This window comes from Rattus norvegicus, chromosome 1 (assembly GCF_021556685.1).
Source record: "Rattus norvegicus strain SHRSP/BbbUtx chromosome 1, alternate assembly SHRSP_T2T, whole genome shotgun sequence".
In the NCBI taxonomy this organism is placed as follows: Eukaryota; Metazoa; Chordata; class Mammalia; order Rodentia; family Muridae; genus Rattus; species Rattus norvegicus.
Window position 1 is genome coordinate 48,324,954 of NC_141534.1, and position 16,018 is coordinate 48,340,971.

At 47.4% G+C, this 16,018-nt stretch overlaps 1 protein-coding gene across 9 annotated transcripts in view; it reads left to right on the forward strand.

Moving 5' to 3' along the window:
- The window catches only part of Zdhhc14 (zDHHC palmitoyltransferase 14), a 270,303-nt gene that overhangs the window by 230,064 nt on the left and 24,221 nt on the right, over nt 1-16,018 (forward strand). For all 9 annotated transcript variants that reach the window (XR_015635207.1, XR_015635206.1, NM_001039343.2 and 6 more), the window contains 2 exon segments: nt 272-381; nt 5,500-5,602. Coding sequence is in view for 7 of the 9 variants with exons in the window: in NM_001039343.2 (NP_001034432.1) it covers nt 272-381; nt 5,500-5,602 (213 nt within the window). In the remaining 2 variants the exon portion in view is untranslated.

The following is a 16,018-nucleotide window of genomic DNA, read 5'->3' on the forward strand; positions in this document are numbered from 1 at the left end:
ATGTCATTCTCTTCCTAATCTAGGCTCCTGTTTGAGGATATTTCTAACTTTTCCTATAAATGCTTGTTTCCCTCAGAAATGTGCCTCAGTTTCTGCCAGTGGTTACTGTTGGTAGAACCATGGAAGCAGAGTCTGGCATGAGCTTGTGTTCTCGTGCTGAGCTGTATCCCAGTCCTTTTTGTATCTTTCGGAGGCATCTCTGGGTTCAGTTATACCAAACCTCAGCACTGGTCCTCCAGACATTGTGTCACTAATGCTTGTTTTCTTTCAGATCAAAGGCTCTTGGTCCAATAAAAGAGGGAAAGAAAATTACAACCCCTACAGCTACGGAAACATCTTCACGAATTGCTGTGTCGCCCTGTGTGGGCCCATCTCTCCCAGGTAAGAGGCAAAGAGCTGGACGCCTGGATTTGCAAATGACCAAACAGCTAGACTGACTTGGTGTTGCGCTGGCTAGTTTTATGTCAGCTTGACACAAGCTAGACTCACCTGAGTGGAGGGAGCCTCACCTGAGAAAATATCTCCATAAGATCTGGCTGTAGGCAAGCCCATAGAGCCTTTTCTTACTTTGTGATTGACAGGGAGGCCCCAGCCCATCGTGGGTGGTGCCATCCCTAGGATGGAGCTCCTGGGTTCTATAAAAAAGCAGGTTGAGCAAGTGGTGTTGAGCAATCCAGTAGGAAGCACCCCTTTGTGGCTTCTGCATCAGCTCCTGCCTCCAGGCTCCTGCCCTGTTTCAGTGCCTGTCCTGACTTCCTTTGGTGATGAACAGTGATATGGAATTGAAGAATGAATAAACCCTTTTCTCCCCAAGTTTCTTTGGTCATGGTATTTCGTTGCCCCAGTAGTAACTAACCCTGACTAAGACAATTTGGTATTGTGTCTATTGCTGTGACAGACCTGACCATGTTGTTTTGGGGGAGGATTATGGAAGGACTTGGAAATTTATGCAAGAAAAGCCAGTGAGTGGTCAGTGTTTGCTGAGCTATTCTTTGGGAGCTTGGACAATAAGAATGTTGAGGGCCATACAGGAGATGGAGGCATGGCTTGTAAAATCTCAGAGGAAGTTTAAAGACTCAATTGGGGCCATTCGTTAATTTTGGATTAAGATCCTGTGGTTTTGGTGATCTGGGGACGAAGATTCAGCTGTGAGTAATGAGATACCAGAACTACTGAAATGAAGCCTTTGCTTTGCTGGGAGACTCAGTGCTGATCAGCTGGGGCTGAGAAATTAGCCGGGATTAAGAAAAGACCAGCTAGGGCTGGGGATTTAGCTCAGTGGTAGAGCGCTTACCTAGGAAGCGCAAGGCCCTGGGTTTGGTCACCAGCTCCGAAAAAAAGAACCAAAAAAAAAAAAAAAAAAAAAAAAGACCAGCTATTACTGAGATAAAGTCTTCTGGGACGTGTTTCCTGAGAATCTGCACACAGAATCGTGTTCCAGAGGGAAGGGAGACAAGGTTGTACCTCACCCACTGGCAGCCAAAGTAAAAGTCACCCAGGTGGGACTGGTTTTAAAGGCATGGAGGGGTCACATAAAGCCACTAAGACTTGGCACCGTGACAGGCCAGAAGAGACCATTGGTGAAGGTGCAGCCTCAGTGGGAATTGAAGACCCAGGACTGAAGAGGCCACACAGAAAAGTTGAGGGTTGGCGCCATAAAGAGAGCCCAGGAGAGGCAATTGGTGGAAGTGCAGCCCAGTTGCTGTAGCGAACCCCAGCAGTTTGAAGATGCCAGTACCGTGGGACGACCCCCCAAGAACAACAACAGTGGAGTGAAGCCAGCCAGAGCTGGAGGATAAGCTATGTGTGCTGCAGAGGGAGGAGCTGGAGAAGCATCCCAAGCCCCTTGTAGGACCCCAGGAAGTCACGAGTGACTCCCAGACATTGGACATTGAGCGTTTACACTACTGGAGTTTGGTTTTGTTCTGTTCACATTGTGAGTGTGCCCATATTTCATTTAATTTTTTTAATCTTTACAGGAGCCCACAGCTGAAAGACTTTGAAGTTTTAAGAGATTTTGAATTTTTTTTAAGAAATTAGATATTTCAAAGAGGCTTAAGTTTTCATATGTTTGAATTTGTAAGTGCTGTGGGAGTTCTAAAGTTGCTTGGTTTGCTATTGTGATCTTAATGTGGGAATCAGTGAGAATGGAAAGGTTCTAACTGAAAAGTGAGGCATTTATGTGTCAAGCTGACAAGCAGTCAGTTGTACTGGAGAGTTTTTATGTCAGCTTGACACAAGGTAGAGTCATCGGAGAGGAGAGAGCCCCAACTGGAAAACTGGCCTCCATAAGATCTGGGTATAGACAAGCCTGTCGGGAAATGTTTTTTTTTTTTAACATGACTGGAGGGAAGGCCCAGCCATTCCTGAGCTTGTGGTCCTGAGTTCTACAAGAAAGCAGGCTGAGCAAGCCATGGGGAGCAAGCCAGTAAGCAGCACCCTCCACGGCCTCTGCATCGGCTCCCTGTCTCCGGGTTCCTGCCCTGCTTGATTTCCTGTCCTGACTTCCTCCAGTGATGACAGTGAAGAGAGTGTGAGCCAAATAAACCCTTTCCTTGGTCATGGTGTTCTATCACAGTGAGAGTAACTGCAATGAAGACCAAATATATGGATTGGGGCCATGGTCTTCAAGATTCAAGTCCTTTAGAAAGAACACTTCTCAAGAGTAGCTGTCCACATAGACCACATAGAAGGGTGAACTGAGATCTGCTAATTGAAGTGTTGGCTGGGGCAAGTCTTGACTTAGACAGCTCCAGTCTAGAAACAGCCCGGGGATCCACAGAAGGGGAAGGGGACCATGGGCAGGATGAGCAGAGAGAAGGCAAAGAATGCTCTAGATTGGTGACAGGGACTGCAGCTCTACTTGAGTCATTGGACTGGGATGTCCATGGTTACAGATTAGCTACAGTTTCTGAAATTGGCACACTGAGCTGTGTTTCATCTTATTCGTGGTGACCCAGGATGCTGGCTGGAGTGATTTCTACGCCTTTACACCCCCACCTCATTGAATCAAATTAACAGAATCTCACGAGTCCACAGGGAAAGGCCTGGGCTCCTTTCTCTGTGTCAATGGTTCTCCAGGGTTGGCCCCAGGCTGATGAAGATGTTCTGCTCTTCCTCCTGGCCTTTCTTACCTCCCCTTCTCTCTGCTTTGCCCTCCTCATGTAGCAGGACCTTCTTATCCCGCTGGCCTGCTAAGCAGTCTGTCCACTTCAGACTTGGCTTGAGCTGCCTCTCATATGTTATAGAATAGGCTACAGTGCCTTAGGGTTTCCACTGCTGTGAGGAGACACCACAACCGAGGCAGCTCTTATAAAGGACATTATTGTCGTGGCACCATCCAGGCAGACATGGTGCTTGAAGAGCAGAGAATTCTACAGCCGGGTCCAAAGAGAGCCAGGAGGAGAATGGAATTCCACACTGGGCAGAGCTTGAGCATAGGAGACCTCAAAGCCCACCCCCACAGTGACACACTTCCTCCAACGAGGCCACACCCCCTAATAGTGCCTCTCTCCACAGGACAAGCATATGAGTCTATGAGGGCCAAACCTACATAAACCACCACACACAATGTGTTTACAAGTAAGGAAATGTGTCTTTGTGTCCTGGTGGGCATAAAGTGCACATCCTGATCCCCACACAATTTCATCAGTTTAGAGGAGAATGCAGAGTAGGGCGGGGTGGCAGGGAGTGTCATACAAGGCCAAATCCATGTCCTGACACCACTGAGCACATGTGGTAGGTAAGTGCTATGCTTGGTGTGGGGTATGCAAGAGAAAGGTGCCATCTTGTATGCAACATAGCTGGAGACAGGTGACATTTTGATCTCATCTAACGAATGAGTTGGAGTTAGAAAGAAATTCAGGGAAGGGAGTTTCGACAGAAAGGACAGCAGGCACAAGGGCCTGTGACGAAGGGGTAGTCTAGCTGATCAAGAAAATCCAAAAGATCGCATATGCAGGGGCTGCAATAAAACACGATGACCAAACGCAATGTAGAGATGAAAGGGTTTCAATCATCTTACAGAGTATAGCCCGCAGTCCAGTGTTCATCTAAGAACCTCCCATTGCAACTTCCCAATACAGGCTGAGCCGTTCCCCAAGAGGTCAGGTTTACCTGTCACCACAGACGTAACCTATAGCCATGCACCCTGTTCAGGCCTTGGGGCTCCTTTCAGGGATTCTCTGAAGCTAAGTCTTCTTCTTCTACCTGTGTAGCACTTTCTGGGGTGCTCTAAGAAAGTGCCATAATGAGGAGGGCTTAAAGTAACATATAGTTCTCACAGCCTGAGATTAGAAGTCTGAAATGAAGGCACCAGCAATCCAGCCATGCTTCCTCTTAACTAGGAAGCTCACCCCTGCTCTTCCCAGCCTCTGTAGCAATCCTTGGTCTGTAGCTTCTGTGTTCTTGTCTGTGTCTCACAGCCTCTTTCCTGTGTCTGTTTCTCCACACGGCACTGCCATCAGTCATCTTAAGGACATCAGTTGCAGTGTGCTGAGCCCCTCCACAGTTGATTAGGAACTCATTCTTGCCTTTGCAGAGTACTCATAGATCACAGATAGGGTCTCATCTACAGGTCGTGGGATTGACACAATTCAGCCCACAAGTCGGTGTCAGCGAGCAGGGAAGTGAGAGAGAATGCGGCCTGGGTGAGGATGGTTTGAAAAGAAATATGGAGTCAGAGAGGGAAGAAGAGGGAATTAGTGTGATAAGATGACACAGGCTTGTCATAAGATGACATTGGCTTGAAGCTGGAGAGGAAAGTTGGGAACAATTGTGGCAGTGGGAGGAGCCTAAGAGGAAGCTGCTGGGGTCTGTAGCAGATGACAAACATTTAGACCAAAAGAGGGGAACAACCAGTGCCATGGGCCTCTTTAAAAGTAGAAGTGACAGATGAGGCTGTAGCTGCATGTTAATGCACTTTTCTAGCATGCACACATTTGAATCACGGTGCCCTAAAGGAAGAAGAATTTGGTAACTGGTTCATGCAAAGGATACATATGGAATAGTCCAAGATGTCAAGGTGGGTCTTGCATAGGAAAGAGCCTGTTTTAATCTCTCTTACTGCTTCTGTGATAACACACCCTAACAAAAGCAACTTAGTAGGGGGAGGATTTACTCTGGTTCACAGTTCAAAGGTACTTCATGACAGAGAAATCCAGACAGGAGATCGATACAACTAGTTACATTGTATCCGCAAGAAACAGAACAATGGATGCTTATGCTCAGTTCACTTTCTTCTTTTTATACAGTCCAGGATCCTAGCCTAGGGAGTGGTACCACCTACAGTGGGAAGATTGCCCCTCCTTAGTTAACCTGATCAAGACAATCCCCCACAGATGTGCCCAGAGGCTCATCTCCCAGGTGATTCTAGAACCCATCAAACTGACAGCTGAGACTAACCATGGTAGAAGAACCCAGGCCTAGATGTTTAAATCATGTTGTTCTCATCTTTGAACTTTGTCTCACTCTCTCCTTCCTCTGTTTTATCTCCTGCAGCCTAATCGACAGAAGAGGCTATATCCAGCCCGACACACCACAGCCAGCAGCACCATCAAATGGTATCACTATGTATGGGGCCACGCAGTCGCAGAGTGACATGGTAGGTACTGCCTGCATCGGGGCCATCGTTCCCTGTGATGCCTTCTCTTCTTCTGATATGCCCTCTGACCCAATAATATATGCCCAGAAAAATGCTTTAGTAGAAGGGACAGCTGGATCATCAATGTGACTGATGTGCTGACACAGGGAAGGGAATGACCAAGTTGGACAGTATTCAGGGAGGGATCATGTCATCTAGTCTGGCTAGCTTGTTACTTCACACACACACACACACACACACACACACACTATCTCTTTGTTTCAGTAGCATGTCACACACATGTCACACAAAGTCAGGGAACAGTTAAAGGCTGGGCCTGTTCGATAGTATCCATTTCCTTGCTGTCTCTTACCCGGAGTGTGCTACTACTATAATAACGTGCCTGGCTACTATAGATAGGCAGTAGATAGCACCACATTTCTCCATACCCCCATCCTGAGTCTTAGACCAGCCTGCAGCCCCAGGCCAAGGGCTCCTTTATTTACAGTGTAAGCCAGCACACCAGAGCATGTAAGCAGTGTACACACGCCACTGTCCAAAAGGTGGGGGAGGGCAGGAAGCACCTTCCCATAGACATCTGCAACCACAGCACGTTGACCCTGACCCTCCGCGCCTGAATTTTCTGAGGTGTTTGGAAAGCAGTGCCCTCCCCATTGCCTCAAGACATGAAGTTCAAGCCCCTAATCCACTCTACTGTTTGAGTCTCCTACATGGAGTTTCCAAGTCACACAGAGGAGCTTTCTTGGGAGTGGATTTGAGGAAATCTTGCTAATGAGCATAGAGAGCTGTGAGGTGAAGGTTGGCAGCAGACTTTCTCTAAGACCTGGGGCGGGAAAATTCTCCCACTCCCCGCTCACCCGTGGCACCAGCCTCCTGCAGGAAGATGCTTGGCTCATTGTTTGTTAGCCGTGGCTTCTTGGTTTTGTTGCTTCGCTAGCTAGTGGGTCTCCTTTGAAAGCAGCATGGATGTAACCCAGTCTTGCCGTTCTTCTGCATGAGTATCACGCGTACCCACACAAGAAACCCTGAAAACCATATTTTCTAAGGGGGAAGCAAGAACAGAGAGAGCAGGATATGTGCTCACAAAGGGGAGGCTATTGAATTTATCAGGCAACAGATGTCCAAAGCATTTAATGATATCGGTTAATCCTAAACCCACAATGGGAAAGTTATCACTCAGTTTTATTTGAACCATAAGGGGAATAGACCAGAATTTCCACCAGTGTCTGTTGATTGCTTCCCTGACTGGCGCATGTGCTGGTACACATGCAGGCCCCTACTCATTCATCCGGCACCTTCCCTGGGGTTCTTGCTATGTGCTAAGTGCTAGACTCAAAGGATAAAAGGCTTATAGTGCTCTTCTCCCACATTCAATGTCCTCACTCAGCACAACATGGAATCAAGTCTGTGACGACAGCATTAGGAACCTTCACCTGATGACAGCCAGTGTCCAACCAACACCAATGGTCTTGCCTTAGTCTCCGTGAGACTCCCTAGCACGGCCTCAGAATGCTCTACACGGTCTCTAGATTTAAAACCCAAACAAAAGCCATCTTGAAGGTGCTGTAAGCCACTCTGGAATCTATAGCGGGACGTGGGTTGGCTGCTTTTTTTTTATTATTATTACATTGACCAATCAGCTTAAGGGGAGAGAGATTTAGGCTCGTGATGATGGCTCTGCTAACGGTTGCTTAGCCCCCTTGGCCAGGATATGATGGTGGCAGAAGTGTGCGGTGGAATGTGATGGTGTCAGGAGCCTGTGTAGCTGTGTCCTTCACTTCTGGAGAACAGAAAGCAGGTGGTGGTGATGAATGAAAATAGGTAGGAAAAAGATGCCCTCCTTGTCCAAACACCCAGGTGACATACTTTATGCTCCCAACGGTTCCAGAACCTCCTTCTACTGGCCATGGACCAGTTGCACACCATGAGCCTTTGAAGGGGCATTTCACAGGCAAACCTTAATAGCACAGAACCCTACAGTCAATCTAGGAGCCAAAGCACTTCAGTCTGTCATCCGAACTACACAGAGGCAGCTCTTCCACATGGGGGCGCTGTAGAGGAGTCCAGCAGCAGGCTTTGGAGTCCAGGCTTTGTAGAACCTTTAGGTAGGTAGATCCAGTGGAGAACTTCAAGGGCTTTAGGTGCCTTGAAAGGAACAAGGCGGGTGGAGGGAGGGAGAGCTAACTACAGAGACCAGAGCGTGCCATCATTTACAAGATAAGTAACCATAGCCTTTTCCTGACCCTTGTCATCCATAAAGCGGGAACAGTAATGTTCTCATCTGGTAAGGCCTCTCTGCAGATGAAGTGGGATAGTGGACAGCATTTAAATCTTGCCTGACACAAGGCAAATACCATGTAGGAATCCACTCATAGCATTTCCTCCCTGAAGTTCATGAATGGCAAGATCTGGCACACGTATAGCCTTTTGAGCATCTGTACAAGAGAGGGTATAACTGTTGTGTGTAAAAGCTGGGTTTCTACCAGTTGGCCCCGTAACCATGAGCAACTCATACCCCCACTCTGAAGTCCCTTGCAGCTCTGAGCAGTTATGAGTTGATCTTTGAACTTGACAGTCCTGACACAAGATAAGCCACAGAAGGTGAGCCATGGCTCTCAGATCTTTTCTCCAGCCCATCATGCCCCACAATTCCCAAATTGAGTATGTCCATCCTTTCTGAGGATGGGGGCATTCTGAAGTCTGGTCTACACCCCTTCCCCCCAGAGTCACACTGTACAGTTCTCTTTCCATTTGTCTTGTGTTTCTTATATTTCTGGGGTAAATCTCATTTGCCCATGATATGCAATGCTTTTCATGGTGCTGGATTTTACTTGGCTGGTATTCTGCCGAGGCAGTTTATGTCTCTATTCATAAGAGATCTGACCTGCAGCTTTCTTTTTCTGTTGGTATCGGGGTGACACTGGCCTTCGATAATGAGTTCAGAGAGGCGTTCTCTAGTCTCCTGCTGAGTAGGTTGTGAAAACAGATGTCGTCTTTTCTTCAGAGATGTGGGAGAACTCACCAGTGAGGCCTCTACTCTTGCGTCTCCCTTCACAGTATTTTGCTCTGTGCTGTCGAGTCTGTTCCAAGTTTCTGTTTCTTGGTCAGTATGAGCCATGGGCGTCTTTGTACAGATGTTGTACATCTCGTCGGTTCCCATTGGGCCGGTCTGTGTGCGTCAATCCATAGCAGTCTAGTCTGGAAACAGATGAACGATGGAAACTGGAGGACTGGAAATGTTGAAACAAATAGAAAATTACAAAGATGTATAACTAGGGAGGGAAAGAGATGTAGACAAAGGCGTCCATGCATTTAAAAAGTACATGGTGGGGGGGCTGGCCAGATGGCTCAGTGGGTAAAGCTGCTTCCCAATCCATTGCAAGTCTGATGACTCGAGTTCGATTCCCAACATAAGGCTACAAAGAGAAAACCAACCCTTCTGAGCTTTCCTCTGAGCTCTACACATATTCTGTGGCATGAACACACCCACCATAATAATGAATAAAATAATAAACTTTCAATCATGTTTAATGCACATGGAATAATCCCTGAGAGGCCAATTGGGTTTTTTTTTTAAAGGAGGTCTTTGTTTTAATTTGGAGGGTGGGGGTGAGAGAGAGAATGTGTGTTTATGTGTGTTCACGTATGTGAGAGCAGGCATCCACATGCCACAACACACATGTAGACATCAGAAGACACCCTCAGTTCTCAATCTTCTGCTTCCACCTTGTTTGGGACTGTGTCTCTCACCAGTCACTGTTGCGTATGCGAGGCCAGCTGGCCCATGATCTCCTGGTGATTATCATCACTCTGACTCCCATCCTGCTCCTTCAGTTGAGTGGCAGATGGACACCACCATATCTGGCTTTCTGTGGGCTCTGAGGATCCAACTTAGATAACTCTGAGAGGGCTGGAACCTCCAGCCAAGGAACTCCACCAGGGGTCCCACATACATCTTCCACTGTTGGCTTTGCTTTCTTTCCCCTTGAATAGCATCAGAGGCAAATGTATATACCCAGAAGTGTCCTGGAGTTGCTAAGGTATGGTGAAGCTAGCTGTGGTATCTTTGGGGCTATTAAAACATTCTTCCTTTCATTTGACTTTCTTAGACTGCCTGTGATAGACATCTAACTACAGCTATCACGCACACACGCATGCACGCACACATGCATGCACACACGCACGCCAGCCAAACAGAGCCAGCAGGGCATAGCCAGCAGACACGAATAGCTCCTCAGCTGTCTGGTGTCTAATGCAGCCGGAGGTAGCAGGCACCTCCTTTGCTCCTTGGAAACAGCTCCATCACTGAGAGCAGCCAGCCCAGGTGCTTGCCAAGAGCATGCCACGGCTTCCCTCTTATATGTGGTTAGCATTCACAGTCAGTTGTGGAAATCTTGTGTCCTAATCCTCCATGTGAAGCAAACATGCAGCTCCTTTGGTGTTGAGTTAGTCATCGTCGCAGAGTAAACTTCCAACCACTTTGAAGCAAAACCAAGTTTATTTGGTACAGACCCACACTGTATTAAGTGGTGCTACCTGAGACATTTCTCTCCTCTCCTCTCCTCTCCTCTCCTCTCCTCTCCTCTCCTCTCCTCTCCTCTCCTCTCCTCTCCTCTCCTCTCCTCTCCTCTCCTCTCCTCTCCTCTCTCCTCTCCTCTCCTCTCCTCTCCTCTCCTCTTTTCTCTCCCTCTCTCCCTTCCCCTCCCCCTCCCCCTCCCTCAATAACTTCTAAGTGTTGTTTTTGGAAGGACCAACTCGTTCCATGCTCATTACAACTTAGAAGGTATCCCCACTTGTGGTGATTTGACGAGAATGTTCCCCATAGGATCATGCATTTGAACACTTGCCCCCCAATTGGTGGAACTGTTTGGGGAGGTCTAGGAGGGGTGGCCTTGCTGGAGTATGTCATCTGGGATGGGCTTAGAGACACAGCATCCTCAGTGTGTGGGTTCTCTCCCCCCGCCTTCCCTATCTCCCTATCTCTCCCCCTCCCACTTCCCCTCTCCCTCCTGCCGCCATGCCCACCTACTGCCTCTGTCCTATCATTATGAACCCTAGACCAAAATAGAACCTTCTTTCTATAAATCACTTTGGCCAGGGTGTTTTAGCACAGCAATAGAAAGGTAACTAAGGTACCGTTTTACAGAGAACTAAACTGAGGTCTCAAATCTTGGGTAACTTGCTTGTGTCTGTTACTTTCTGACGCTGTAGCCAAAAGAGTTGGCAGAAATCACTTAAGGGAGGAATTGTTCTTTTGCTCCTGGTGTCAGAAAGTTCATTCCATCCTGGTGGGAAAGGTGTGCGGAACAGGTAGCTCATATCCTGGAGAATACCAATCCTCTGATGGCTTTCTCTTTCTTTCTTCTCTCCCGTCCAGACCTTCCCCTAACGCCAAGTCTGTGTTTTGTGCTGCCCACATTCTGGGTAGGCCTCTCTCTCTATGTGAATGTTCTGGAGACATTCACAGACACACAAGTCTCATGGGTGCTTCTACGTCCAGTCAAGCTGACAGTCACATTAGCCATCACTCTGCCTAGATGCAAGGCACAGGGCTACTCACCACACACAAATGCTTGCTGAGAGCACACGGGACCCTGGGATCAATCCCTGCCGCTACAGGGGGTAGGGGTGGCTTTGGCTGAGGGAGACATGGTCTTGACACTCAGAAGTACGAGGCAGGAAGGTCATGAGTTCAAGGCCAGTCCTTGCTGTATTATATGACTCTGGGGGGAGGGGCATGTCCTCAATTTCAGCCAGTGACACTTTTTTGTCTGATCCAATGTCACTCCATCAGCCTGGAAGCTCACCAGATTCCCAGTTACTCAGACTCCCAGGGGAAGGTCCACACTTGGGGATTGTTAAGGCCCCTGAGGTGACTGCTTCTTATCTTTAATTTTTAATATTTCATATGATTTATGTTTATCTTTATCATATTCTTTCCCCTCCCCAACTTCTCCAAGATCCTCCCCCAATCTCTTTACCCACCTCTCTTCACGTTCTCAAAAAGAAAAAAAAGAAAGGAAATAAAAAGAAGACCCCTAAACAACATACACACACACAACATGGAGTCTGTTTTGTGTTAGTTAACTGCTCCTGACCATGGGGTCTGCCCTGGAATATGATTGATATGCCCAGGGTCATTGAAGGAAACTGATTTTACCTTTCCAGCAGATAGATCTCTGGCTAGAGATTGAACTGCATCCCCTACTTGGTCCTCTCTGTACTGAGATTTTGTCTGGCAATTGTCTGTGTGGGTCTTGTGCACATTGTCACGGTCTTCATGAGTTCGTATATCTAGGGCCTGGAAAACAGTTTCCTTGAAGTCTCTCTTGGCTCTCACAGTCTTTTTGCCTCCTCTTCTGCATAGATGCAGAGCCTTGAGGAAGTCTCTCATTCTGCATATTATAGAGTTGGGAGTCTCGGTGTCAATCACTGCTGGGGGTTGGGTGAGTCACTGGTCTATGGGCACAGCATGATGCCATTGGGAGTGGCTTTACCTCTCTGTTCATTTAGCAGAACAACAGCAACAGGTTTTCCCCTGGGCCCATGACTTAATCTCTCTCAGTTGTTGGATTCATTGAGGATCAAGTGCGGGTTTCATCTCATGAAGTCAGCCTTAAATAAAATCACAAAGGGGTTGCTTACCCACATGACATTTGTGTCACTATATGCACTGGTGGCCGTATCTTACAGGCCATCACCACTGTCACTCACAGAGTTCAGAGTAGGTGAGATTGGCAGTCACTATTCTCCTGTATAACACATATGTCTTCTCCAGCAGTGGTTTTAAAAAGCAACCAAGATTGAAAGCCATCACTGTGGCTTAATGCTCTCCAAAAGTTTGGGTTACATAGAACAATTTGAGGCTATTTTGTCTGGTTTTATTCTGGAACAAGAATCTATTACCTTGAAAAATTTGCAACATATGGAGGTTTTCAGCAGAATGTGCTAGAATAAACTAAGCAAGGGTGGGTGGTAGAGGACCTCAAAAAAAAAAATCAAGGTTTTAGGAAAAGCTTCCTGGAGGAGTGGACATGTGGGCTAAATAGTAAACGACAGGTGACAGGAAATTAGAAAGCAAAGGTTTGTCTTGGTTTACAGTTTTAAAGGTTTCAGTATGTGAGCTGTAGACATTTTGCTTTTAGATCTCTGGCATTGGAGCCCGAGAGCAGTGGTAGGGAGCATAGAGTAGAGCTAAGGGCTCACTCACTTCATGCTGGGGAAGCAAAAGAGAAGAGGCTGGGATCTCATGGTCCCCTTTTAGGCCACACCTCCAGTGACCTAAAGATGCCCCAGCCCTAAAAACCCCACCACTTCCCAGTCGTGGAATCCTGGGGGCCAGTTCTAACATATGGACTTTTGGGGAACATTCAACATTCAGACTGCAGTGAAAGGGATGTCTGGACAGAGTGGACGCTTATGTGGGGTGACCCAACTGGGTTTGCAGGGAGCAAGGACTATTGTAGATACTAAAGCTATAAGAGCAGAAAGATGATGTCAGAGTGTGGTGGGAACCAAGGGGGAGGGGCAGGGTTCTGCCAGCTTAGATTCTGTTCTCTAGATAGCCTGGGGCAGTGGGGTGCTGTGAAACTACAATCCATCAAGTGATGCCTTCAGATTGCCATCTGGAGTAAATGAGGGCAGTCATATCACAGGAGGCCATATCACCATCATATTACAGAGGGGAGGGAGGCTGACATCAGAGCCAGGGCAAGCAGAAAAGACACGGTACAAGTCCAGGTGACCTCAGAGCTGACCAGAGCAGCAGAGGCAGGGTCAGCAAAGAGGCAGAATTTGAGAAGTAAAATGATATTGTCTCAGCAGGAGAACCTGGAGGCAGCCTTTTGCTGAGTAAGTTGGTCATTCAACCCACTGACAGCAGCTCTGAGAGAGTTGTGGTGAGGGGGAGCCAGTTTGGACACATGGAATTCGGGTCCCCATAATACATGGAGGGTGTGTACCTGGAGAGAAAGCTCAGGAAAGGTTTCCCCCAGTGCATGAAGAAATGTGGTTGGTAGAAATTCACGATGAATTAGTAGAGATGTGGATAAACCTTACCACTTACCCAAGATGGGCTCTGTGCTACAGCATTGAACAATGAACTAAAACTCAGACGTGTTTTTCTCTGTGCTACACCGATCTACGCACACTACCAGGTTTTTGAATCAACGTTTATTCTATTCTCCCAACTGTCTCTCTAGCCCCGATTCTGTCTGTCAGTCCAGTCTCCTGGTCTAAGTGGATTCTCGTAAGGGCAGCAGGGGAGAGTAATTCTCAAAAATAATCAAAGGGAAAGAAGGCTTTTGCAATAGACAGGCATTCATGTGCAGTACAGCAGCGTGTGGGGTCTGAACCAGCTCAGAGCTTTGGGACTGGAAGGTCCTAGATAAGTCACACTACCGCCAAGAGCCTTCAGTTCTGAAGCTGTAAAATGGGGAAGTATGTTATATTTGCCCCTGGACTGTGCTGAGGATTGGCAGAGAGCCTGTCTACTTCATCTGTCTATCATTCTATGGTAAGCACATAGTAGGTATTGATTGCCAGCACATATTGAGTACTATTTAAACTTCAGTGTAGGTGAACTTATCCCTCCCAGTGTTTCACCCACAGAGGAGGGGAAGGTCCTTCATCATATATCAGTCGGCTACTGCTGTCCAATCCCAACCCCCTGTTCTCCACTTTTAGCCACACCTGTAAAAAAAGCTCTCCACCCACCCTGAATGTGAGACCAGGAGCTAGACAGAAGTCTTTATGGCAGTACACAACAGTGTTACTCCTTGAAGTGTGATGGCTTTGTTAAGATCATTCGTCCATGAGCCAAGAGAGCATTTAATCCACAGGAAGCTGTGATAAGTGCCACATACTTTCCTGGATGACCACAAAGGAAAAAGAAAAAGAACATCCCGACCTGGAAAAACATGCAAGTTCTGATGAATGAGAAATTTGGGATCAAAATTAACAAATATCTAGTCTCTGTGAGTCCCTGAACATGCCGGCTTCGTTAATCATGAAATTTAGCACTCATGAAAAATTAATCAGATTTTATAAATTATTTGTATGGACTTTTGCTTATTTCCTAAGAATTTCTGAGCACGAGTATGACTGCAAAGAAATCATTTCTGCATGTAAGCCAAGTGGCTCACACAGCAGATAAATCTGAAGGTCTAGCTCACTGGGAGTCCCATGTCATTTCTGCCTCAAGCTGCCTCTGCTCTGAGGATCTCAGGGTGGCTCCGGGCTTGAAGCTGCCAGAATGTCCCAAGACTCCTGCCCACTGCTGAGAGTATTAGCCAGTCTTGGGGTAAGGCTGCTCTGCATGAAACCAGAGGTCAGAAGGAGACCCTCAGGATGGGCTTCATTCAGATTCCCATCCTCCTCAATCCAAGAGAAAAATGCCCAGTGCCTGAGCTTGTGGAAGATGAGAATCCTCACCCTACAGATGCCAGGCTGGGGAGGGCTGAGTGCTCCAAGTAATGATTGACCAAGGACAGCTCAATGCCAGCCTTCCTTCAGGGTCCCTCCAGTATAGATGCTACCTCGGCTCATCCTGTTCTGTCACCATACTGCCACACTCTGCTTATCAGCCATCTGTCTTCATTTTGTTTCTCTTACTGCTGTGATTAAAGACCAAAAAGGTGACTTAGTGAGGAAAGGGTTTGTTTGGCTTACATACTCTGAATTACACACACGGTCCACGGAGGGAAACCAAAGCAGGAGCTTTAAGCAAGAACTGAAGCAGAAGTTGTGGAGGAATGCTGCCGGAGGCTGGCTTGCTCCCCATGGTTTGCTTGGCCTGCCTGATTATAGAACTGAGGGCCACCAGCCCAGGGATGGCACCATCCATGGTGTGACAAATGAATGAACAAACAAACAAAAACAAAACAAAAAAAACTACCCAACACACCATCCAGGCAAGCACTTAGAACACATCTTCATGCCCTATGCTACAAGTGCCAAGCTAGTTGGACTGAGGCCAGAGCGTCCAGCTGTGTGACAAGGTTGCCACTAAGCTGAGCTCTCAACCACCCCCCTCTCTTTTCATTCATGCCTACCTACGTCTCGTGTGTTTACCATTTCCATACCATAGCAGCTGTAACCTGCCCTGAACTCTGCCATGGATGACCCCTGTGACCTCCACGATGACCCCAGGAGATGGGCACTCACATCGCCTCCATTTTACAGATTAAGGAACCTGGGGTATACGGAGCTTAGGGAAACTCAACTGGACCTGGGTCCCTACTCTGAACTCTGTGGTATGTTACACCCCAGGGCAGAAGCATGGAAAGTTGATGCTTTCTTGACTTTTTCCCACAGTCCTTACAGTTCCCATCATGTTCCCTCCCCTATGAAAACCTACTATTGGTAGAGATTTGTCACCAGTCATTCATACCCTAAAGGAGAATTTAAGTCAAATTT